Below are 26,977 nucleotides of genomic sequence, written 5' to 3'. Positions count from 1 at the left end.
TTCTGTGTGTGCATCACATAAAGTCGGCAAAGACCACAAAGTCTGGGTAGGGCAGGAAGGAGTCGTTTTGTTTTTGTGAGGGCAACTTGCCCTTTGAGTTGGCACTTTGAAAACAAAAATCCTCATTCTACCGACTCTACATAAACATTTGGAAGTAGTAACTAGCAAGAATGCTTCAAACAGCACCCAGGCAAGCAAAAGCTACATCAGGATTATGAAGACTCAGAGCCAAAGGGCATTTATCACCACAAAGGGATATAGAGAAAAAGGCAGCAGAGAAATACATACTGTAGGTAAAAGCAGTCAAAGTCAAACCAGTCAGACACTGGTGACCTTTTGTGCTCAGTCTAGGACTACTCCTGCCTACCTGAATAAAGATAATGATGTATCTAACCTGTATTACAGTGACTCTTTGTGACCTACTGCAGGGCCCAGTGGTGAGTGAGGCCAGGATCACAGGCTGGGTAGGAATATAAGGCCAAAATAAGAAAAAAAACTGGTGGCCAAGTACTTTGGGATATCAAATACTGCAAATGACAAGCATTAACAAAGTATGACACTGCAAGAGAACCAGGGGGCTAAACAAAGCTCTGTGCCAAGAGAAAGAATGTCAGGAGGTATCTGAGCATCTTTGAGGGGGGAGAAGGCAAGCTCTGACTGCAGAGAGTGAGTTGAACCCATGTGGGAGAGTACTCTGGCATTTATGTCTGAGAGCTGGGCTATCAGCCATGGAGTCTGGTTCAAAGCTGAAGCACTCAAGAAATAACTTTAAAAAAAAGCTTAATGGGTGAACAGAGCTTCCCAGCGGTGCTACCATTAACGTACACTCAGGAAAAAGTCTTTGAATTACTTAAAACTGCAACAGACCCAGCCTGGCAAAGTGAAAGGAAGAAGGCTTTATCAGGTAAAAAAAACAACAAATAGAAAGCAGCAAAAAAAAAAAACCACAGGTATGACTGCCACTCAGCCATTGTACCAAAGTGTGTGCTCACCCTTATATAGGAAACACAAACTTGATTACACCCATGTGAGAATGTGTAGGCTGTCACCTCTAATCTAATCAATTATCACTTAATTTTTTATTTAGGTATTTAGGAGTTCATAATATAAATACATAATATACACAGCTCACACACTCAGACATACAGTACACATGTAAACATGTCAGATACAGGAAACAATACAAACCTGATGAAAAGTACGTATTGTGAAACACCACGCCACACACTTTAAAAATAAAGCCTTTTGTATTAATATAATTTACAGAAGCCCAAAATAGGCCTCTTCCAGCTGAACATTGGGACAATGTAAACAGCCTTGTATTGTGAAAAATAGGGTTCTTCCAGAGAAAAGAAAATGAACAGCCCTGAGCTGTGGTAGATAAAAGCTCTTCCAGATTCTAGCTGGGAATCGTCCATTCTGGAGAAAGTATCAGCCTTTCACAATAGCAGCCTTGGCTCTTCCAGCTGCCTAACTGAGAAATACTGTAAGCTTCTTTCACTGCAGCAGGTGAAGATCTCACACTGGAAAACATACAGTACTGTAGGTAGCCTTCAGATACAGTAGGTGACAGATGGATCCTTTCCGGGGCAGATGCCGGAACCATCCAGCAACATTTATCCTTAATCTTGTCATGTTCATCACCTTCTTCATTTCTGCTCGGAGTTCTATTTATTCTGTCTGGAGAAGGCTGAGCAGCTGATCCTGCTCCACTGATTACTGGACCTCTCAAATCGCCTGGGATCTGCGCTCTGCCATCTTGGGCAGGTGGAAGATAAGAAAACAAACAGAAGAAACAGAGGCATAGTCATGCCTTACAATGCACATTATCTATCACAGTATATATACTATTCAAATAAAAACACTTGAGATTTTGTTATTTAATTTTTTTATTGAATTTTAAAATTAATATACTGTAACAGTTCAATATAAAAGTATATGAAAAATTAAGAATACAATACAATGTAACACTATATTTTACAAACGTATTCTGCTATTATGCCTCTTGTCATATCTCTGTTCTCTTTTTTTTTTGTGTTTGCACAATACCCTACTTTGGTATGGTGTGTAACAACATATTCATGATAGCCAATGACATGCCACATTTCTGGTAAGCATCTCACACTTCCACTGAGCTTTTCCTCTGACTGGAATGTTCAAAGGTAACCTGTGGTCTACCTGCTGGCCCAAACAGCAAATGGTTAAAATGTGTATGGGAGTTTATATTATTATAATTACTTGGCATCTAACTTCTTTCACCAAGTAAAGCAATTAGTTTTAAGAGTTTGGCATTCAAATTTTGATTAAGGATGTGCATACATCCTTTGCAGTTCTATAAAATGTAACTTTATTGGAAGAGGTAAATACTTTTGCAAGGCAAATTAGGAGTTTACTGCTTCCTAGTATCTGCTAGATATTATTTCAAATATTTAATGTTATTTAATGTAATCTTTTCTTGACAATTTAATGTCACAATATAGCACTGGGTTGAATATAGCAATTTTAGTTGTGAGATATTTGTGTTTTGTGGTTAAAGGCACAAGGTAAAATTTTTGGTCTTACAGTACACTTGTAGCGTCAGCATAACACAGCATGCACTCTTTTATTGTCTTGTGTCTTTTTGTGTGTTTCGTATTAATCTAGGTTACAGGATAAATACATACAGCATAGATACTGTAGATTTAAAATATTGATATTTATCATTTTATTCCGAAGGAAGATTGTGCATTCTGATAATAGCCTGTTAAAAGAAAGAGAGGAAAGAGATTGTTAATCATGTTAGAAAATATATAAAAACAAGAAAATCCTATATAATATGGTACTGTTGTCATAAGTACCAATGATAAATGCAGTACTATTATTTGTAGCATTAATAACAACACAGTATTATTTTTTTACAGAGGTACAGTATTAAACATGATGCTGTACTGCTGCTTCAGTTTTAACTTCTAATGATGCTACAGTACATCTAATTATTGGAAATAATGCTAACAATACTTGTTGCAATAAATACTCGTAAAAGTAATAATAAAAATGACAATTAATAAAAATATAGTGACCTGTGTCTTAGTGGAGCGCAGTGCAGCACCAGCAAAGGCTGATATTACAATAAGAAGAATTCCAGCAACAACAGAATGAACCATAAACATGGCCTCCGTAATTATTATCTGACCCTGAAAGAGATCAAGAGAGATGAAGTATACAACATACACACTGATGAATTAACAAATTTATAGTACATTAAACACTATTGCAAACAAGAGAAACAATGCAAAATCTTTCAGAATGTTCTCGAGAAACCAACTATCGAGAAAGTTGAAAAGCTGAAAAAGTAAAAACTATAAATACGATGCTAAATACGATGGACAAAACCTGAACTTGAAGTACTTACAGTACCTGTTGTGTTCTAAGGAAAACCCACATCAGACAAAAAGAGTGCTATCAAAGCTCAAATTTCTTAACAACCATAATCTTAATGCAGGTTTTCCCCTATTTAAATGCTTGCTTGACTACCAGATTCATACACTTTCTCTTTTCTTCAATGCAATGCAATGGAATCATCTGGTCCAGCTGTTTTGTAGCACACTCTGATACTTATTTTCTTGTGAAATTAGATTTCATTGGCACAGAACACATTGGTACAGAGTCTCTATTTTGGTCTTACAACTCTTATGTAATTGAAACCCACTGTGTTATTTTTCCTTGACCATTTATTTTTTATTTCCAAATACATTCTCATAAACGTTTCCTTGCACAAGCCAATTTGAACTGACTCAAATATAATACTGGGAGAAATTACATTAAAATTAAGTTTAAAACCAATTAACAAAAATTATCTTTATATATTAAAATATTATTATAGTTATTGTTGATATTACAATAGGAAACAGACTCACTAGGTGAATTTGCATCCAACGATCAACTTCTGGGTCAATTTCCGTTGTGTTGAAGTAAAAATACCCATTGTACTCTAAAACTTGATTTACTATGGAGCTGATGTAAACAAAGAAATTCGCTGCTCCTCCTAGAATCGACACTATGCTCACAGAAAGGCAAGCTGTCACCTAGGAAGAAAGTTAAAGGGAGTGAAAGAGGTTATACTGTACACTTGGACTGACAAAACACTATATATAGTACAAAACAAACATGATTTCACATAGTGAATACAACAGAATACTTTACTATAATGTCTAATTTTATGTAACACTTTAAGATGAAGAAAGCATGTTTGGAATAGCAAAATACACTACAGTTCTAGGACAGACAAATGCTCAGGACTTAAAATATATGTATTCTGTAAGCTCCCCCTAGTGTTCTCTACTATTATAAGAGCTCTGACTGTTAGGAATACAGCTTACTCTGGGTGAGAAGAAATCAAGCTTGTCATTTTCAGTTAACATTTATCAGAATCTCCAAAACCTGATCATGACATCTCAAGGTAATCTATAAATGAAATCAAACCTTAAGTATCATAGTAGCTAATGAGACATACTTAACCACTGCCACTGTGTCAGGCATTAAATTTCACTGATACTGTATGTGATATACATCCCTGGCCAAACAGGATCTGCTGTCTAGTTTAAAACGTTAGAAACAGGGCAAATGGAATGGACAGAACTTTACGGAACAGACTAAGGACTGGGAAGGTTAGGAACATCAGGATTGGTCTGGCCTCGACCACATTTATCCACCAGTAACAGAACAGCACAGTCACTGCTTTAATAGGAGATTTCATGTGCATACTGTACTGTAGGTCCTCCACACCATGTTACTTGAGTAGAAGGATCTGCTACAATGTCATAATACATGTCTACATTCTTATACCAGTGCTAAAATGTATGTCATTTAGACCAGAGATTGCAATTTAAATATTGATATGCAGGATAATTTATAAATGTGATGTGCAGGAGAATTTGATTCACTTGGGAGTGTCAAAAATGTATGGTTAACTCTTTCTGGTCAGATTAATCATTCATATATATTTATAAAAAGATACGTGAAAATCGTGAAGTCATATTCAGTATTATTTTTAGAATGTAGGCTTAACTGAGGGACAACAACTACTACTACATTTGGTAAATATGATCATAATAGCTTTGTCAAAAAAAACTACTGTAGGAAAATACGGCTTTGCAAATAGATTCCAAAACATTAATGTTCTAGGGAACATTATGTGGAAGTAGCAACAATATAAGATCACAGGAACATTTCCTAAATGTAGGAGAATATGCCCATATTTCACTAATAACATAAAAAATAAATGACTAAACTGTCAGGCACAATGTGCCATTTGTAGATTTGTATGACATAAAGTTCCTTCCAGAGTAGCGGATTCCTTACTAGGCACCTTAGCAGCTTGTTTTAATTTGGCTAATGATTAGTGGCACAAATCCTAAATCTCAAGTGAAGCTATTTTGAACATGATTTTGAGCACAAATAAAGGAAAACCCCAATCCATTGAAAGAACCCTGTCTGCTCTGAAAAATGGAGGAATGGAATTCACATACTGTATAAATGTCTCATATTTCTCAAGTATATGTACAGGAAATAGGTAATCACTCCTCTGCTGTAGACAACCACTCAACAAAGTAAAACAAGAAGCATTATTAAGATCACAGCTCGTGTCCCTAGATTTTATCCTAACAACTTGCCAAACCTGCTACAGTAACTTGCCAGTATTAAAACTCCTGATCCCTCTGCTACTGTATGTTACAGGTGTGAACAATTCAGCTTTCTGAAGTAGATAAAACACAAGAGCAAAAGAAGAGATACTGTAGAAAGAGGACCCTAAGAAAGGGATCCCATAAGCAAAGACAAAACTTGCTTTCCATCAGGAGTAATACCTATCCTAGAGCAATACCTAATATTGTACCTATTCCACCAGGAGCAATACCTATCCTGCAATGCAGCAGGAGTATGTTATTGTGTTGTTATGCTATTACAGTTTCAGAGCAAAAGGTTTACAGTCTAAATTGTTTATGCCATACAGTATATGCTGTATACTACTTTGTATATTTTACCAACTGCAGCAATTGAAACTGACTATGGTTTCGCCTACACAGAAGAACAACATTCTTGTATTTCATGTGGGTAGTTTAATTGCTTTCCTAAACAAGATTATAATAATTGTATGTGAGCAAATACATTTAGATTGATGGAGCTAATCTATACAACTGAGAGTTTATTGAGTTGCTTTCAGTTTTTGATGTGCCTCTCTTTTGATTACTTCATGTTATGCTGTTCCCATGTTACAAAGGAGTATTAATGGTGTTCAAAAGGGGGAAAAAAAAGTAAACAGGAAGACAAGCAAACATATGGAAAATCATGTTGACAGACTGTTACTTTTTAACTCACTCACCAGTTTTTTGGAGGGCTTGTTCTCACAGAAGATGCAGAGAAGACCTGCAGTGATATACTAAAGAAAAACAGGTTGAATGAGACAAAGGAAATCTGCATAAGCACCATTGCACAGTGTGAGAAAAACATACACAAGGAGAGGACAAATTAACAACATTCAGATAGACAGTATAGTGTATAGTTCATACATACTCTGATGTACAAAATGGTGTGCACATTCCCTAGAGGCTGTGCATTTTCTCTTGTAATGAACAAAATTAAAATACCAGGATAGCAGGCAAACATTTTACAAAGCCAGACAGAATAGTAGAATGCAAAAGTTCGGTATAGTACCACAAAGAAAGACAGACCATGATACCCATCCAGAAAGTACTGAAGGTGGTGGAGGAGTTTTCAGTATTGTCCATTCTCAGAGGAATACCAAGAACAAAGTGTCCACAACCCAGGAATAAGACAGCAATCTAATAGAAAGACAAGAGGGATTAATTCAGTACAGTAAATGTATTTAATATGGATTGTAGTCAGAGACACATACCGGAACTTAATTCGGACATGTACTGTACACGAGTCTGTGTGGACCTGAAGGCAGTGAACAAAGCTGTAATACCAGACAAGTACCTCCTCCCCACAGTGGAAGAGCTCACCTCATAGTTTTCCGGTTCCACTGTATTCACAAAACTGGAACTTTGACAGGGCTACCTCCAGAATTCTCTCCACCCTGACAGCCGAAACTTGACAGCTGTTGTCACACACATCGGCGTTTTCTGCTACATAAGGGTGTCCTTTGGACTGAACCCGCACCCCAGCTGTTTTCAGAAAGTGATGTCCACTATCTTCGCCGGAATCCCTGGGGTGGTCTTCTACCTCAATGACATTGTGGTTCATGGCCCAACCCTTGCCAGCCATGATGAGTGCCTCCAAAGGGTGTTCAAAGTGCATCACCACCACTACCTCACCCTCAATGGAAAGAAGTGTGTGTTTGACACATTTGAGATTGTGGGTTTTCGCCTTATACCTGCTGGCCTCACCCCATTGCAATCCAACATCGAGGCCCTTCAGCGCATCCCAGAGCCTACCACACCAGCTCAGGTCGACTACTTCCTTGGGATGACTGCCTACTACCTCCGGTTTCTGTCACACTACTCAGCCACTACAGCCCCACTACGTCAGCTACTGCAGAAGGATGCCCCTTGGGTTTGGACGCCTGCCTGCTCTGAAGCCATCCACCTCCTGAAGGCCCAGCTCACCTCACTGCCTGTCCTAGCACACTTTGGCCTCTCCAGCCCCACCTTCGTCACCTGCGATGACATGCATTCATCCTAAAAGGAGCATGTTTCTTAGCACAATATTGCATCATAACCCGAATCGCTTACAGCAGGACTTAAATACCTTAAATACCATTGCCAGTGAATGTTGTATGCAAGGATAATCTGGTTTTAACATTTTAGATTTATAAGAATCAACAGTATTTTTTGTTTATTCCAGCCCCCCACCACCTCTCACCCCTATGCTCTTAGGCTCTCCCTTGATGAAGCGATGCAATGGTTTGGTTCGACCAACCACAGTGGTCTGTGGCTCTCCATTTCTCCTGGCTGGAGTTGAGGGTGATGCTGCGGGAGCTGGGACTTCCATGCCCACACTGAAAAAAGTATCAAAACAAGTATAGACAAATCGAATTGATACTTTTCAGCCCCACAGCACACTGCATTCTAATGAAACTAAGGTCATCAGAATCATATCAGAATCATATTGTATCAGTGCAGTGCAGAGACTATGTGAAATACTGGGCACAACAACAGTGATGGAGAATATACCTATCGATGGGTGTCAATATGAGACACACATGTACAAAGAATCACATCGCAAAATTATCATCACATACAGTAAATATACCCCCAAAAAAGTCTTAGACCAACAGACATATTTAAAATGTAGAAATAACATTTACTGATCATTTATATTCAGAAGAATATTGCCCTTTTCTAACATCACTTTAACATTAATTCAAACAGTTGTAACACTTAAAAATGACATTCAGCATTGGCAAATGTTCAAAAATGTATAATCACATTTCATAAACACAAAACAGTCACTTTTTGGTCATATTTAATCATTCTCATAAACGGAGACATGATGGAAAAATACTAGAACAGAAAAAAATTGACTAGGACTAAACTTGTTTCTGTTCTCCTGTCTCCAGAGCTATTAAATGGTACATCTCAGAGATCCTCTGAAAAATTAGCAATATTATCCGTTATTTTATTAGCACATATATATGAACAAAAGCAAAAGATCTTTTGAATGTCCACAAGTTAGCTGCAGACAACAATAGGAAAGATAGACATCGCTGCTGACAAATGTTACACAAATGCTAATAAAGTTCCTTTTCAATTAAATTGTCAAGATGAATCTCTACAACTATTGTCCAAAGAACAAAATCAGTATGTGCAGTAGTTCATCCTCTCTCTTAACCAAGCAACACGTGAAATAAATCAGAGAGAGAGAGAGAGAGACAGATGGCTAGATACAGTAGATTCTGAAAAACCTGTTTTCAAAAGGACAACAGAGACTTGTGGAATAAGAGCCATAACAATTGAGACAGAAAAGGAGAAAGAAAGATTAAAAGTGTAAAACAGGTTTTTACAGTGTAAAGTTTTGCTACCGTATTAATTCATTACTGGGTGGCATGCTGGTGCAGAGGTAAGCATTGTTGCCTTACAGTACCAAAGCTATGGGTTCAACTCCTGGTGTGTGCTGGCAGTATTAAAAGTTAGAAAATAGATGGATGCATAATTAAAGTATTATTGCATTAATACCTGCAAAAAAACTACCATACTACTACTACTGAATTACACGAATCACAGCAGATAAAGAACTGTAGTGAACATATGCTAAAATAGAATATTCATATGGCAATAGAGACTAGTAAAACAGCGATATAGAAAGAAAATATACAGTACAGTAATAACTATATAAAAAATGTGCAATTTCTAATATGAGCTGTTGCAGAAGTAAAGTAAAACTGTTATAGTACGGTCCCATGGTAGGAATGTACATTTTTAAAAGAACTACAAATTAAAGGAAAATCATCCTTTATCAACAGATCTGCAAAAAGCAGTTGCATACAGCGAATATCCCATGTAGATGACCTACTATAACAAAAGCATTTTACGTTCTAACTAACATAGAAAAAAACATATTGTCAGAATTCAGAACTTGGTTTTTTGCCCGGACTGTTGGTGAAATGCTCAGGCAGCATCTAAAGCATGGCTTTTTAGAATTTTATAAGAGTTTGGCTTCTTGCCTGGGCAGTCTTTGATGTGCCCACAGTCACTCTGATAGATTACAAAAATAAAAAAAATTGCAATACTCCTCTTTAAAATAACTAGATGATACTGCTACAAGAGCAGACAAGGGAGAAGGGGGTTAATAGTATAGTACAGGTTTTGGCTGGCTTAACTAAGCATTACAGCACATAAACACTGCACACTGAACAATGGACAGAAAGGAAGTTAATAAATCACAGCACAGATTAATCTGCCAAAAGACTGGACATATTGGTTGAGGGAAAGAGAGAGCAAAAGAGACACACAATCGCATTTAGAATTACACAATAGAATACACCAAACCATAAGCACAATTTCACACATTTTCAGCGTCACTCATTAGTGGTAGATTTTTTTCAGTGAAGAAAATGTTGGTAATCTAAGAGAATAAGAAGGACACAGACAAATAGACACCCACTGACCTGCTTTCCCTGAAGAAGGACAACAGATTAGGAAAACAGTGATACTATTCAACTCAGGGAGGGAAAGGAGAGAGAGAAAAAGGGGTGGGGATTAGGGAGGATATTATAGAGGGGGAGGGAATGAGAGAGGGTCTATGGTCAACATTTTAAATTTCGTAACACACAAGGGAAGGAGAGGGGGAAGGGAGGGACGTAACGGGAGAGACTAAAGGAGAGGAAACAGTTCATTCCAGAATGTATAAATTCAAATTTCAGTGAAGGATACCGAAAATCAAGGCAGTACAGTACTGTTTGTTTTTTTCCAAAAGAAACACTGATTTTTTTCAACAATAGACTAAAAGTAAAAGTTTTATCCCAATGTCCTAAAAGACTCTGACAAGACACCAGTGCGTGTTTCTAGACATGACAAAAGTGATGGATTTTCACTTCTCGGTATACAGGTACAGTATATGATATAGAACACTATGGAAATATATAATCTAAGCTGATAATATAGTGTTGATGAATATGCTACAGTACCTAGTATTTACAAACGGTATTAGGACCCTCCTTCCCTTGCCACTAAAATCTCTAAATATCTCCTAGAATCACCGGTGCATACACAGACCAGCAACAGATACCAGAATTGTTTAAGTGTCCTTTTTATTTCCTAGTGATGTCAACATTTACCACTGTCTAACACCAATCAGACCACATCACACAAAAAGCTAACTCTAAGGGCACACATCCCTGACCAGCAGGAGAACGCTATTGAACTGGGTCCCCAGTTACAAGATACAAATGTTCACAGAAGAAAAGTCCACAACCAGCTCCGGAGCAGAGAAATAGGGACGTTCCAGTCACCCTCTTCAGTCCCGGCATTCTGAAAAGAGTGTCCCAGGTGTTCCCACCTCTACCCTCTTTGTCTCTTCATCCAGTTTTGGGAGAGGGCGAAACAGACGATGCTGGGTTCTCTGGTGTCCAAGTCTGCAGCACTTCCTCCCACAATCCTTCTTTGTCCAGAAGTCCTCATTCCCTCAGACTGGGCTTTTCTGAAGCCCTCTTGATGAGGGCTCATGTCTCTGTGTTCCCTGGGGTAGGGTGAAAGTGTGCCTGTAATGTTTAGGGTGGTTTTGGTGTGGACTAACTGCCCACGGTCCATTCAAGAAATGGCTGCATACATACAGTAGCCGGGTGTAAGGATGCATTGTTCATTTATATCCCGTTTTTAGAACCCCTTCTTGATCACAAATACAGTCAAACCTGTTTGCATCACACACATCAGGGAAGGGAATGCAGAGGCTTAGGTGTGAAGCTGCATCAACGATAGGTTGCTACTGGCCCATCAATGCAACTGAACATCCATTCAGCTCTTGACACCTGGAGCTGGCTCACCCACCCATGTCACACTGTAACGTGGTTTAATTTTTTTTTCTATGTATTATTACGGTTTTTGTCGTATCAAATATGTTTCTAATTTTTTAAGAACATTTCTATTCGTTTATTTTAATTTTTATTCTCTTTTCATTTCAGCTGTGCCATCTCCTGATCACGCCCCCAAAACCCCGATACCCTAAGCTTCTTCCTTCTCCCAGAAATCACAAGAAAAACAGAAGTAAAATTGTGTAAAAAATGAGAGGGCACAAGAGGGCATAGGTGTACCCCTAAGAAAATGAAAAGAAAAAACTGAGAGGTGCTCCCATCAATCTTGAATGTGAAAAGGCCATGAGGATCCTTGAGGATTAACATGATGTTAACAGCTATGGATGTAGAAAATTAACTAGAATTGTCATTGTGTAGAGGAATATATTATAAGATTGTGCAGTAATTACAAAAGACAAACTCCCACAGATCCTGCTCACATAAGCACAGCACAGATTAAGAATGACATCCACACTAGCAGGAGGGAGAAGGAGGTTTTGGGGTCAGGAGGAGGATGTACTGTAGAAGGTATCGAATGGAAATGAGCAGCAGATGTGAAACAAAGAGCACAAAGCATGATATGTTTGTGATAAATTCTGGGTTTTGTGCTAATACCCTAAACATGCCCTTTTCAGATAAAAGTTAAAGAATACAGTTATTAGTACAAGTAAAATAAATACCATGTTAAATCTCCCAAAAAAAGTCCAGGGAAAACTTTATTTTGAAACATGTATTACTCCCCCAACCCCTTCTTCTCAATAGACACAGCTGTGTTTTTGCAACAACATTCCAAAATATTCCTTAGAGAGATGCTGAAATACTGTACTTCCATTCTGCTACCTCTCCTCTGTCTGCCTCCCTCTCTCTATGTATCAGTGCCAATTTGAAATTTGATCTTTAGAACATTTTGACCTCATCGTAGCCAAGATCAGAAGTGAAGCAACAAACCACTCCCCACATACACCTCTTTGGACTGTAACAAAAGGATTCCCTCCATTCTTTGATGTAATTACTTCAGTTTTTTAAATGCAAAAAGTGCAGCAGTTGAAACTTGCTACTCAACCCAAAATAAAACATTCCAAACTTCTGAAAGTGCAGTCTGTAGTGCTTTATCACATTCGTCCAGCAAATGCAGTTGTGTGTCTTAATTTCAGAGGTCATAGGTCAAGACCCCCACACATCCTGTGGCCGTGTTATCATCTTTTATGAAGGCACAAACCTCCATCTTCGTGATATCAACCAATCTTTTGGTTGCACAAAAGGATCATCAGTTTTTGGGGGAAAGCTGTTGAGAACAGAACTAAACAGATCAATGTTATTGAATTTCTGCAATGAAGTGAAATTTGTATTTGGAAACATTATAACCTGTGAGGTGCTCACTTTAAAGAACCCTAGAAACATAGGCAAGATACAAGGGCTTTGTCTTTAAGGTACCCTTCTCCTTTGAAAAAAAACGTCCTGCTGTATAAACTCACTAAGATACATGAATAGACATTCAGTATTCAAAAATGCTGAGCATCAAGAAAGATTTACCTAAATTAAGCATTTCCTAAAATCCACCAGTCTTTCTTAACATCTAATTTAGGCATCAATAAAATGATTAAATTTGTGGAAAGAAGCAAGGCACATGAAATGGAAAGGAATTCAGAGTGATATTTTAGACAAGTGCAGAATTTGGCCTTTAATTGTCTTACCGAAATGAGTAAATAAAGTCCAGTCAAACATAAAATCCATAAGACAATCAAATTCGTAAATTCCAAAGACATACAGTTCCTGGGACTAGCCAAAATGTATCCGCTGGTAAGGTTGGTAATTTCAATTGTACAATTCTGATTGGTTGTCAGGGTGGCAGCAATTCTCTCAGCAGTCTCTGTCATCTTGAAATAGCTGTTGGATTTTCTACAAAGTAGAAAGTGACATTTTAGTTAATCAGGATGGGGTGGTTATTCTGACCTTAAATGTCATACTGTATGTCAATTTGGCATGTTAGTGAAATCTTAAAAAAATATTCTTCTATCAAAGATATGTTAAGTTTTCCTTGAATCTGGTATGAGACCTCAGTTCCTCCACCTTTATAAAATACAGACAAGTGCTATTGAATTAATAATTTTCTTCATTAATAAACAAGAAACAGCAGCAGTCAAGTTCTTTTTTATTTTTAAACAAAAAAGAACTTGAAAAGCTGTTGCATTTGTGTCATTCAGTTTTGTCCTTGATTTGCAACATAGAAATTTGGCCTTTACTGCATTGGTTATTCTTTAGGAGGAAGAAGAAGAATTTAGCTACTGTAGGATGCTAGCTAGACTTTTTCTGAAGTTTAAAATAACACTTCATCTCAGTGCTACTCCTGCAGACCACACCCATATAGTCCAGTGTAATGCCAGGTTTCCTTAAAAAATTCCAGCAATTAAATAAAAACAATTTAAATTAAATGCAACAGTTACAGTTTCATCTCTGCACGTTGAGTTTCCAGTGTTTAACTCCTCTCTTTTTTCTTTATAAGTCAGCAACAAGAAAGCTATGTCTGTCTTTGCTCTGTACCATATCTCTTTTAAACAAAATCTTATGTGAATTCTCAATGTACCTTAAAATGAAGCTTAATGCAGCATGTAAATTACTTACAGTAGTGAAATATAAATTAGACTATTTGGAAAATGCTTACCTGCTTCAATCAGCGAGCCTTGATCTTTCTGATATTTTTCAGCATGAAACCAGAAGACTGGGAACAGGTTACTCCTCCACAACACCCACCTCCAGAGCAACGAACATTGATCTGTGTCTTTTCATTGTGCTGCAAAAACTTAGCTCTAAAACTGTTGCTATTTTGGTGTATAACTTTCACCAAAACATAAATGTGCATAATTTCTGTTGTGGCAAGTATCCATATTTAAACCTTCCCTTTACCACTAGATGGAAGTAAACACCTACACACAGACCATGTTCCTCTTAAACTGTTTCCCTACTGTAGGTCTTGTCTGGGAGAGTTTGAAACTCTGTACAGTATACTGTATTGTGTAGTTTATTGAGTAGTATTATAATGCTGTTTAGCAAAGCTCAATATTCAATCCTGTGTTGTTAATCAATTTCTATAAGGATCCTAGGATCTTAATTAGCAGTGCTGGAATAATTCAAGAACAACAATAATTCCCAGATTAAGTGCCAACATGTTATATATTGAGAGACTGTAAGACTCCAATTGCTTCAGTCAAGAACAAAGAGAAACAGTCAAGAACAAAATTCCATTGCATTATATATCAGATTTCTCTATTCAACCACATTTCTCAGTGTAAAGAACCACCGTACTATTCATGCAAAATGAATCACATTATATCAATTTGTAGTGAGGGTCTTTGACAAATGGCAATATTGTTTCAGTTTTTGGAAAGTGAAGGTTTAAAATAGAAGGTATGGAAGGGTTAAGGCCAATGTTCCATGCTTTATGAATAAGTAGCTTCTGATTTTTGAGTCTGTTTTTTCTTGTACTAAATTAGACTTAATGTTCTAACTGAATCAATGTCACTGAGGCTAATGGAATTTTGTGTCTCGTTAACCTTTTATCTTAAAAGAAAATAATGTGTGTCACTGGAAGCAGACTTTTGTGTTGGTGTTGGTGTTTTGTTTTCATTTACCAATAATTATATATATTTGTAAGACTATCTGTTGATGGAGTACAGTTTTTGTTTCTCTTTGTGTTACCGTATTGTTTTTATTATTGTTATGTATAGAAAATGGCTGACTATATCAACACTGGAGGGCACTGCTAAAACACAGAAAACTCTGTTCATTCTTAATCTATCATTGGATTCTAGAAAATTTTCTGTATTTTTACAGTATAAATAGGGATCAGGGTAACGCATCATTCCATGTTCACTCTGTGACTGTTAACTGCAGTGGTAAAACATGTTATCTTTCATTTTAATTTCAAAAGACCTACAGTAGTGCTTTAACCTATGATTTATTAACAGTTTCAGAAGTTTTGGAGACAAGAATATATCAAATCCTAGACCCACCCAAAAGCAACACATTCTGAACATACTGTACCACTTTGTGGAAATTTGCTGCTTGATTGAGGGTTTGTGCATTTAAACAGCTGAACACCGCCATCAATCAATCAATCATTTTAGCCAGGTAGGTCAGTTTAGAACAGGCTCTCCTTCAATTTGTTGGCCTGCTCCATAGGCATGTATCACTGAAACAGGGAATCAGAAACATCTTTAAAAAAAGTCTAAACATGAATACCGTACATACAGTATGTAGGCAAAATAAAGAAAGAGAGCAGGTTTTGACAAGCTCAGCTATCAATCATCTGTCAAGAGCAGTGTCATCCTTACAGTACAAGTATGTGTAAAACACTTTTAGAAACTAATTGGTCTAATTTTAACTTTTGAAGCAGTGTGTTCCAGTCAGTAGCAAATGACTGATGATTGAGAACAACATGTCGATCAACATTAAAGTACTAAATCCTAAATTGTAAAACCATGAGGGAAATTGTAGTACTGCTGATACAGTAAGCAGACTTAACCATTGAAGGTTTTGCAAACTGGTATTTAAAAATGTTTTATTTACCTGGTCTGAGGACCAGTGAATCAAAGTGAATACATTAACTTTTTCAGATGGACAAGATTATCGATCAGTGCAACAATTATAGGAACTTTTTTATAAGATAATTTAAATGATCAAATCCTATTGCTGTACCTTATGCTGATAACTAGTAATTCAAGGTTTCCATATTTGCTGCTTGAAGTAAACATAAATTTTGACAAAGATTATCCTCCTTGGATCCTATTTCCTCTCCTTTACTTAATTCTATTTTCCCCGATTTTGACCTCTGTTGCTGGAAACATCATAGATGAGTCTCTTAGATCTGGAGTTGTACCTTTATTGATGGAAACAGGCTTAACAACAGCACTCTGGTCTCAAACTTGTCTTTCATGAACTTTTTTCTGTTGGCTGTCAGGCATTCTAATAGAATAAATAACCTCTAAAAACTGTTTTATCATTCTTGCTTTTTAATTTAAATTTACATTTCATACTGTATGTTGTTTTTTTTACTTGTTTTTTTACGGTGTTATTTGACATTTAAGGGTGCTTTAAAAATTATCACTGTGATAAGTGATGCCTGAATTTAGCTCCTGCTGTGTTATTTGCTGCCCTGGATGATTTATTGCAGTGAGGTAAATGATAAACAGCATTTTCACTGTGACTGGCTGTATTTTGAACAACCACCATGTGGCGTGACTTAATAGTTAAGAGATTATATATTATTTATAAACATTATAACCATTCAAAGTACCGCAAAGCACTTTAAAAAGACCTGTTACATATTCATACTAATTTACATTTTCTTTTTGAAATGCAAAGAAATTGCTGACATTAGTAATTAAGTCATGTGGTATTGGTAAAGGTCCCCTAGTTAAACAGTTATTAATGGAAGATTATAGGTGGTGATGCTTTAAAACAACATTAATTTTCAAAGTGTGTATCACGCTGCTATTCCATTGTGAATGATTAGTACAGTATTTCCATTTTCATGATTATGTGATGTTTCATCACTATACCCTGGCAGGCATATACAGTAGCATAAACCTTTCTAGAACAGAAGTGGTGAATTCTGGTTGAGCATTTAATTATGTACATATGCCTATAATCGTGCAAATTAATCATTTAACTTAAACGTTAAAATGTTAAAAATGACAACAATACTATTGTTTCCAGGTCTGTAAAATGAACCCATGTGAAACCTACTGTACATGGTTGCAGATCTCTAGAACAAGAATTTGTTACCAATACTGTTTAAATTGTTCAGTGTGTGTGTGTGTGGGGGGGAGGTATATTTTGTTGTGTCCAAAACTATAAACTGTGAACGTTTTCGATATATATAAATGGCTTCTTTAACTCTAGTTGCCAGCGATTCAGTGGTCTTGACATGAAAAAACCATAGACATTTCAATATACAGTAGAGGTGCTTTTACAAGACAAAAGGGAGTTGGACCACCCCATATTACCCCATTTCCATATCTTGAAGCATATTAACAAGGCAGACTGTGTTAAGAAACAGACTTAAGACACATTAGAAGTGTTAATGAGCTCTAGATTAAGTTTTTTCTTTTCTTAAAAAATTATTTTGAAAAAAATGTGGGACATTTTAAGTGGTGTGCACTGTCTATAGTGACAAGCAACATGGCCTAATTCTACTGAAAAATAGGCTAAGATACCATATTTTGGAACCATGCAGTAGAAGTTTATTGAATAACTGATTTATAGCCTATAATGCCTTTTTTATTGAGCTTGTATTTTGCTTAGGCGTTTTTCAACTTAATATCCTGAAAAATCCATGTCTGTAAATAACCATCTTTCCAAAGAAATAATTTATGTAGAAAATTCCAGTAATTTGCTAAATTGTTTACAGGCTTACCCTGTGAAACCGCATACATTTCTGTATTTATTGTTCTGAAATTAAGTTTCTTTAGAACTAGCTACTGGTATTTGAGCAGGGAGACGATGGTTGTAATGTGAGGGATAGGGCTTTAATGACAAATAGCTCTCACTGTATGTTTCCAGAAAAGATCAGTGTGATTGACAGAAGCAAATTAATCATGACTTCAGGACCATAACCTGGACTGTAAGTATAGAGTATTTGCATGTCTATAAGACAATTACAGTGTATAGTCAATCATACTCTCAACTAAATATTGGGGAATATTTAATTGCATATTTTAAAAGTCAAAATGTGGAATTAATAAAGAAGTGCACGTAATATTCACATCATAGAAATGTTTAGATTTCCATTTCAGAGGAGTTTGGTTGCCAGTACAGTACATGTGTGTCCTGTTGCTTTGTATAAATTAAGCAGAGATATAGGGAAGATTTAATTAGTAGCAGTTTGTTTGCATTTATGTGGCTTTTGGTTTAATAGGGGGCAGTTGGTTCTTGACTGTATTTCAACGTAAGGGGCATCCTCACTTTGGCCCTTGTATGGTGGCATAAGTGTCAGACATTCAAGTAGGGAGCTGCGTCAGCATGCGTAGGCTACAGAAGAACAGGTAACGGGTTTTTTCCATGCTGAAAAGAGAAGAAAGGAAACCTTCAGGTGTCAACATCAGGTGCCTTCTTCCGCCGAAACGTTGTGTTTCCTTTTCAGCAGGAATAAACCTGTTCCCATATACACAGTATATTTTACTTGTTCAAGACATTACTGTATGCCACTTTGACACTGGATTTGGCATCTGATACTAATGACTAATGCTTCTATTTTGCCTTGAAGCGTATAAGACTAAATTGCCGTACCAAATGCGCTAGCTGTTGAAATTTGCTACAAAGGAAAAATGCCTGTTGCCATGATATACAGCTCTCCAATTCAAGCAATATTAGTAGATTTTCTCACAAATTTAACTCTGTGACAGCCTCCTCTTCTTCTAAGAACAAGACAAAGGATGTTTAATTGTATTGCAAAGTAACACCGTTGTAGTTAATATCAATATTATTTATTAGTGAAAAAAGAAAATGATTCCACAGGTACTTTGTGTAAGCTATTGTGTTTCTCCAAGACCTATGGCAAGATTCTGTTGCACTGAGTGGAGACCTGGCAGAATTAAATTAATAACCATGATCATAGAGACTTTATTAAAATGCATTTTTCTTTGGATGCTGAGGAGGGTTATGACCCAATCAAGTGGGAATATCTATAATTGGTTCTAAAGCATATGGGTTTGGGATCATGTTTCATTGATACAGTTAAAGTTTTATGCATCAGCCCTTCAGCAATGATTGTAACAGGCAATGAATCGTCTACTTAGAGTGTTGTTTCTAGAGGCACCCATCAGGGATGCCCACTTTCACCTCTAGCTCAAGTTGTCCATCAGTCTGCTATTTCAACCCTTAGTCCTGTCAGAAATGCTCAAAACTGCATATTACTTGTTCTGATGCTATATTTTTGTTGGTAGACAATTTCCCCAATCCCTACCTCATTTACGGTTTTTGGGGTTTGTAGTGCTCTTTCAGGGTACAAAATTAATTGGCCAAAGTCAGTATTACCCCCTTTACAGTTCTTCACATTAATTACAGTATATATTGTGTTCCTTCTCCTTAACTACACACTTAAAAAGATATTTTAAATACCACAAAACATGTCAGTACCAATCTACAATTTTACACATACTGTACATATTTGTACTATAATACTAAAGCTATTTGAATCTTGGTAAAATTGTCTATCACTAGGTGTATAGTTACAAGAAAAGGTAGATATTATTAAGTTGAAATAGTCTATAAACGTACCGGTATGGTAATTTACTGATCCATTCTTCAACTGCACTAAATTGTGCGGATAAGCTGAGTTTTTTAGCTTTGAAATATTTGTAGCACAATCTGTAGTCTTAAATACAGCTCTTAGCTTTTAATATCGTTTTTAATACATTCTGGTAGCTGTAAGGTATACTATATTGACTTGACCCCTAAACACAGTAAATCATAATGAACGGCGCCAGATGGATGTCATAATACACTTCAGTTATATAGTACAAAACCACAGTACAAAAATGTTTTTAGATAATGATATATAGACAGGACTTGGGATGCAAAAGGTGAAAGGCTAGTGACTTAACACTACAAGTCGCTTAACCCCTTGGCTTTCAGCTCTCCTCTCTAAACTGCACAGCACAGACACGCGTGACCCTCTCTGAAGAAGGCATAAAATCAATGGCCTTCTTTGTAACCCCAATATGCCTTCACTGTTTTTATTTTATTCTGCCAGCACACAACCAGCAGTCTTCTGTTGTCCTGCTTTACAGCATTTTGTGCACTTGTACTTTGGGTAGGAATAAAAGTGGATTGATCCAAAATCCAATAGGATGCGGAGTTCTGCGAACGTCCTCTGATTCAATAAGAGGCCGAGGGCTCTGGGGGAAATCTAGCACCTAAGAAGCTGGGATCATTTATCAGTTTTATCGCTTTCCTGTCTGTGCCACTCAGGCCTGTTCGATCACAGGAGTTTTGTACACAATCAAAAAGAATAGCCGGGCGGAAAACGAACAGGAGAGGAATCGAAAATGCAGGACTCCTCTTCCATCACCAAATAAATTTAGAGCTATGGAAGTGATAACAGGGGGTGAAAAAATACTCCAGGTTATGGATTTCTCTCTTGGTCCTATCATTGTTCATTCTGCATATTTCTCGTTCTTATCTTCCTAGCCTTGTTAAAAAGCAGCCTGACATAAAGGTATTGGCCGTGAAATCCTAAATTACAAATCCAGCATTTTAAAGAGTACTGAAAAATGATTGCCCTGTTTTTGTTTCTTTATTGTGATTGTTTTATTGATTTTTTTTCAAAACAAAATAAAAGAAAACCAGAATATGTTACTTCCACTTTATACAAACCCCAAACCAATCAGTCTCCCAGTCTGTGGTACCTCTCTCCAAATGTCTACCTAAGGACCCCTTAACATTTGCAACACAATGCAACAGTGGAGCCACAACTACAGTAGAGCCACAGTGTATATGTTTATAATTGGTGAGGGGAAAGGGTGACTACTGTAAGTTATTCTTCCATTATATTTCTGCTTAAGGCCCAAAATTCAACTGAAATTGTTACCGATTCCAAAACAGGAGCATAACGAACACTTTAAGAACAAGAAAAAGACCTCTAGCAAATTGAAATGAACAGGTTTATACAGTAATATGTATTTTATGCAGTACATACCAAAACACTTCTGAATGCAGTATTTTGCTTTCTTTAAAGTTATACTTAACCTATACCAGCAAATTAAGAAGGGAAGAGACAAGCTTTATGGTCCTTTTGAAACCGGCTTATTGATCCCAGTAATTCAGCAACGTCTCTCGAATGTCAGCATCCACAGTCCAGACTGACAGGCTGTTTCAAAAACTATTCCCAAAACTCTCTAAAGACATTTCATATTCTCAGTTCAGAAATTATTCTCCCTTAATTTCCATTTGTCTTTGTCTGAGTTTGAAGTAATGGTTTCTTGTTGAGTTTTGTCAGTCCTTCTCAGTTTTTGAAATACCTGAATCAAATCTCTTCCAAAGTCACCTTTGTTCTAGGATGAAGGGATTTGGTTCATTTAAGATGACTGAATATGACAAGTCTTTCAATCATGAGATTTCTTTCTGATGCTAAATATTACAGGTTTGGGATTTATCTTTTCATGTACATTTATAGTTAAATATAATTTCACTTCATATTTATAATAAAATATACTGTTAATATTGTTCTTATGAAACTGAGTCCAGCTTAATACATTTAGCTAGTGCAAGTTCACTGTATGTGATCGGATGATATTTGTCTTCTTCTGAACTGTTTTTGTGCTGTTTTTTTGTTGTTGTGGTCTTAAGCTATTTCTGAAAATCAGTAAAAAAAAAACCAAATTGTTAGAATAGTACAGTAGATTCGCATTTTACATGGTAGTTATGTTCCTGACATAGAGTGTATACCCCAAATCCGAACACACCCTTGGATCTTTTCCCCTCCCTTAAACAAGAAAATCAATTGCAAGTGTATTAGTATGTGTACAGTATGTACTGTACAGCATGCAGTTTAACGTGTTATGATCTTGAAACCCGAAGAAGGCTCCACGGCCAAAATGTTGTTTCTTTTCTTCTCTTTTTAGCATGGAACAAACTCTTAATTGTTCCTTGCATCTTAAGCAAAGGTTCACTTTCTCTATTGGATCAAACCTACCGTTCACTGTTCTTGGAATGTCATAATGTTTTGCATATTAGCATACTATAGGATATCCCCGATAATACCTTGACTATGTACTGTGTACTTCGGTTTTAATGTTTTTGTTTGTCTATACAGTAAGTTGATCAAGGACTGCGATCAGTGTGACTGAGGTAAAACAAGTAAAGCAAAAATACAAATTAATCTCTCTGAGGTGATATTGGCAGCCTAACCTATACAGTGAGGTTTCTAACCTCACACTCTCCATCATAAAGTGAGCTATTTGCAAACAACATTTACATTTGCAGAAATCTTACAGCAACTTTTAAAGTAGATTACAGATAATGATTAAGCGTCGAAAGAAGAAAAAGTGTTAAAGTGTTAAGAAAAGAAGCGTTAAAGGAAGCAAACAAGTCCTTGACTTGACACTTAGGTCTTTGGTATAAATAAAGCATTTTCCTCTAATCTTCATTTCTTGATCATTTCTAGCTGTCATATATATCCAAGTTCTTTCTGCTGATGGAAGACCTGGCTATGTGAACATGCTGAGTGACAAAGAGTTACTGCCTTGCTGGAAGCATAGCTATTGTTTGCCAAATGTCAAGAATGCCCACATGGAGATGGCAAACATAGTATTTTACAAACAGTCTCAAGCAAACAGTAAAAAGTAATCCATTCACTTGACTATAAATGTATTATTGTTTATGATCACATAATTAATTTAATAAAAATAGGTGAAAAAACAGAGCACAGGTACAATCTAGAATTGCATGGAAAAGTAGGAAGAAAATGAGAAGCAGAAAAAAGACTTTTGAATCATAAAATATACAAAAATGCAGGACATACAGTAATAGCATACAGTATTCATTTCTGAACAAATATTTTATATATTACATGATGCTCAAAACAATGCAATATAGCCCTTTATAATTTTCTCCAGTTACCCTTATCTTTGGATGATAAAATAAATGACAAATATTATACAATGTGTAAAAGAGCTGAAGAGATTCATTAATGATGCTGCTTGTATTGTTCTCAGAATTACACCACCTCATTTCACACTAGCCTTGGTTATGAGCTAACTTGCTTAACTATGCTTAAAATGCCCCAGAGCCAAAAACCTCAAGCTTGTGTAAAAGACACAGATGATCTTTTCTTCTAAGTGATTTTACCTCTATGTAGTCAGCAGTTTGGTTTTATTGCTTAGCAGGCTAACCCTGGCTCCTGGTTAAGAGAGCCTCAATTAGGAGAAAAGAAGAATGGTGCCTCTATTGCCAGGTTACACAGCAGCCTGCTTCCCCAGGGGAGTCAGTGCACAGTTAGCATGCAGAGGCTCAGAGGGGTCATACATCAGCCCATGACTCAACAGCCCTCTTTGGCTGGGGACACTAATTATGCGGGAAGAGCATCCATCAGAGTCCGATAAAGCCGACGAGAGCCATTGATCCGTGCTATCTCAGATCTGTAATAATCACCCCTCTTTCTCCAACAATATTTATCTTATTGATTTTAAATTAGAATTTAAACTTGTACTGCAAAGCCGGCGCTGTCAAGGCATTCATTCTCATTAAAGAAAGGAGCAAAGATGCACCATCCAGATGCCCTCAACAGATCCCCTCCCCTCGCCTTTCTCCTCGTCTTTCTGCTCCTAGGAAAGCATATAAAGCAGGGGAAGTTGTTCAGAATAGCTCGTGCAGTGAGAGCTTAATTCACACTGTCCAACAAATGATTTCCAATAGGCCTTCTGTCTACTCAGATTGTGCTCTAACAAGACCAATTAGCTTCCTAAATGATTGCAATTCTGTAACTGACTAATGAGTCTTAAAGCTAAACTTATTAAATCTTAAATCATGTGTTAAGGGCTCACAGCATTTGTTATTCAGTTATTCAGCTGATATATGCACCATTCTGGCAGAGGTATTCAGACACTCTGCTGTCTCTAGCAAAACCTGCTCCAGCAGCAGTGACAATGTACCATAAGTGTTCATGGTTACTGATGGAAGGAGTTCCTGAATGACGGAAGCTTTCAGTTTTGAGAGTGGGTGTGTACTGTAAGTTGCTGTCACATGCAGTAATTCAATGTGTGAAGTAAGATCTGTGCCTACGTGATGGGTCATGTCAGGTCAATGATGCATGCTGGAGAGGTGAACGGGAAGCCTTTACTCAAACAATGCTATACTAGTATTTTGTTCAGTTTAAAAAAAGGTCATTGCAAAGAGTGAGAGAAGTGTCCTCATTGAAACCATCACTGGAAAATACAGTAAAAAACATCCCTGACAAGATACCCATGACAGTTCTAAAAGTCCAACTACCACTACTCTTAAGAATGGATGCTAAGAAACTACAGATACTGTCAGCCAATACTTAACAACAGTTATATTCTTTAAAACAATTATAATTGCACTTCCCTGTTATATTGTTAACTGCAAGGAGGGCACTAAAGCAAATGATTGATTGATGTCAACTAGAAGTTTATGATTGTGGAAAGTTGTGGTAGTGTGGCTTAGGGGATCATCACACATGAAAAACTAAACATGGTTGTTCTTAAGGCTCTGGGAGGAATCAAAGCAAAAAAAAAAAGTATTTTCAATGCTGGAAGCTCTAAATCCAGCTGTCTCTAGTTCTGTGTCTCTCATTACAGTTATGACTTGTGAGAGAATTCTCCGTATTTCATCCAGTCAATCATAGTGTAACGAATGGCCGACATACCGGTTTTACGAGCCGGTTGCATCGTGGTGATGGCACTGCCCTCTACTCCCCTGCGCATAACAGGGATGTTGGCCGCCCGAGCTGACCAAGGCCTTCTTTACCTCAGCCGGCAATATCCCTATTGAGCGACTCTGGAGGCCCAGGTTTGATCCTGAGGCAGGGGGGGAACTGGGGCAGGGGTGGCAAGGGCAGAAACTCCAAGAACCTGTCGCTACATTGGTGTGAAGAGTGGGATGGGATAGCCCTTCGCCGAGGACTGAAACCAGCTCATACAACCTGTATGGCGGCTGATCGTTACAATACAGTTAGTGTTTAGAAATAGGCCAAAAAAAGGCAATTTCCCATGCACTCTCTAGAGGCAGGGCTAGTGTTACTACACTCTGTGCTGTTCCCTGGTGCAGGGTGTCCTAAAATAGGAAATGACTCAAGGTGTAACAAACACACAAATAAGCTGTAAAGTATGAACTAAGTACAGTTTATTTACAGTGAGGGAAAACAAAATCAAACACCTAAACAAACCTTACCTCTTCTTTGAGCTCCTGACTGACTTATTCAGTCGCTAACTATCAAACTGGGCAGCTAACCAATTTTCCTCAACAACTGTCTGAGACTCGTATGTTCATGTATTGAGTTAAATTGACATATTCATATATTCAGCTAACCAAACTTCACTTGCATGGTCAGTCTGTGGATTCCCTCATTGTCTTTGGTGCAACTTGCGTAGCACAGAATCTGCCCTCTGGCCTTGTGTCACTGACAATCACAGACACAGACAGTCTTAGTTTCCTGCTTTTTAAATTGTCACCTGAACTATTGTCTTACGCCAAACGGTCAGGTGACTGAGGCCAGCTGTTAATTCCCCATTGCATTCTGGCAAGCATGGTCCAGACAAGAATCGTCATCTTGAGTTACTGCCCCCTCACACACCACTTTCATGGTGAACTCTGACATACTGTAATATATCATGTTAATCCTGGTGTAGTACAGCAAGTTTAAAACTGTAAAAACACAGCAACACCATGGTAAAAACAAATAAATCATGTGGCAATCTGTACTAAGATTAGACAGAAGTCATGACTGATTGACTTAGCCCTGGAGGACAGAACTCATGAGCACCTCTTTGTGCTTTCCTTAGTAAGTTATATTGGTCGGACGGGATGAGACTCCATACAAACTTTCCTCTCAGTCATTTTTCTCAACCTGGTTGTCCCTATTTAAGATCAGAAAGCTGCTTTTATCACATCTGGCAAAAGCCAGATGATTTACTTGAGATGTCACAGATGGGACAGCATAGTCCATTTTCTTCTTTTCTGTTGACATAAGCAGTTTGAACAATTGCTACTGTAGTTTATATGGGTAACTGAATATGTATCATGTCTGCGAGCTTTCAATGAATGAGCTCTAAACAATAATTTTCTTGAGTGGCTATTTTTAGTTCTCTGTCTGCAACCTATTGTCAGTGTGCTAGAATATTAACAAAACGACAAAAAAGTGGCACCCACACAAAAACCTATAGACAATTTGTTTTTAATTGAAGAGAGTATTTCGCTCACTTGGTTATTGATTGTTTTCACTGGTTGCTGCCTAAGACTGCATCATCGCATAGGATACAGGGCAGTGTATTTCATCACACAATATGTCGTGTTTCTGAGATTGCCCTTTAGGATGCTGTCTTGTAGTCAATAAAAAGCAAGAAAAAGTTCTTTACTTGTGCACTAATTGGCAGAAGCTTTCATGTCAGCTTCTAGCCTTGTGCTTTTAAATTGAGGCTTCCATTGTAAATGAAGAGACCTTTCACTGTTTTTTTAAACTCTAGCAAGTAATTAAGTGTGGATAATACCTACCATGTGTCATAAGGGGAGGAAAAATTCATGCATATTGCTCAGAAGTCATGGAGAAAGACTTCATTAAGTGTTTGCATACCTAACATTGGTTACTTTTGATTCAGATTCACAAATGCCCCTAAACTACACTAATCTTCGTCATGTGTTTCTCTCTGCAGCATTGAAAGACTCCACACAGAGCTTAGTTTGCACATTTTATACTTCATACAAGTGGGCAGACAGACAGGGAGAAAACACAATGCT

General features: G+C 37.2%; 3 protein-coding genes across 3 annotated transcripts in view; all 3 read right to left on the bottom strand.

Annotated features, from left to right (window-relative positions):
- The window catches only part of psmc5 (proteasome 26S subunit, ATPase 5), a 168,693-nt gene that overhangs the window by 126,078 nt on the left and 15,638 nt on the right, over nucleotides 1-26,977 (bottom strand). The window lies entirely within an intron of this gene.
- Nucleotides 1,872-10,192, bottom strand: LOC102687045 (uncharacterized). Its single transcript, XM_006638168.3, has 7 exons — nucleotides 10,106-10,192; nucleotides 7,861-7,996; nucleotides 6,708-6,818; nucleotides 6,359-6,415; nucleotides 3,897-4,064; nucleotides 3,060-3,173; nucleotides 1,872-2,740 (listed from the first exon to the last, which is right to left on the bottom strand). The coding sequence occupies exons 2-7, from the start codon at nucleotides 7,987-7,989 to the stop codon at nucleotides 2,705-2,707; spliced, it is 615 nt and encodes a 204-aa protein (XP_006638231.1). The 5' UTR covers nucleotides 7,990-7,996; nucleotides 10,106-10,192; the 3' UTR covers nucleotides 1,872-2,704.
- On the bottom strand, nucleotides 12,657-13,383 carry LOC138225481 (uncharacterized). Its single transcript, XM_069185723.1, has 2 exons — nucleotides 13,258-13,383; nucleotides 12,657-12,770 (listed from the first exon to the last, which is right to left on the bottom strand). The coding sequence occupies exons 1-2, from the start codon at nucleotides 13,381-13,383 to the stop codon at nucleotides 12,657-12,659; spliced, it is 240 nt and encodes a 79-aa protein (XP_069041824.1).

This window comes from Lepisosteus oculatus, chromosome 28, assembly GCF_040954835.1.
Source record: "Lepisosteus oculatus isolate fLepOcu1 chromosome 28, fLepOcu1.hap2, whole genome shotgun sequence".
NCBI classification, from domain to species: Eukaryota; Metazoa; Chordata; class Actinopteri; order Semionotiformes; family Lepisosteidae; genus Lepisosteus; species Lepisosteus oculatus.
This window is presented reverse-complemented; position numbering and strand designations above follow the sequence as displayed.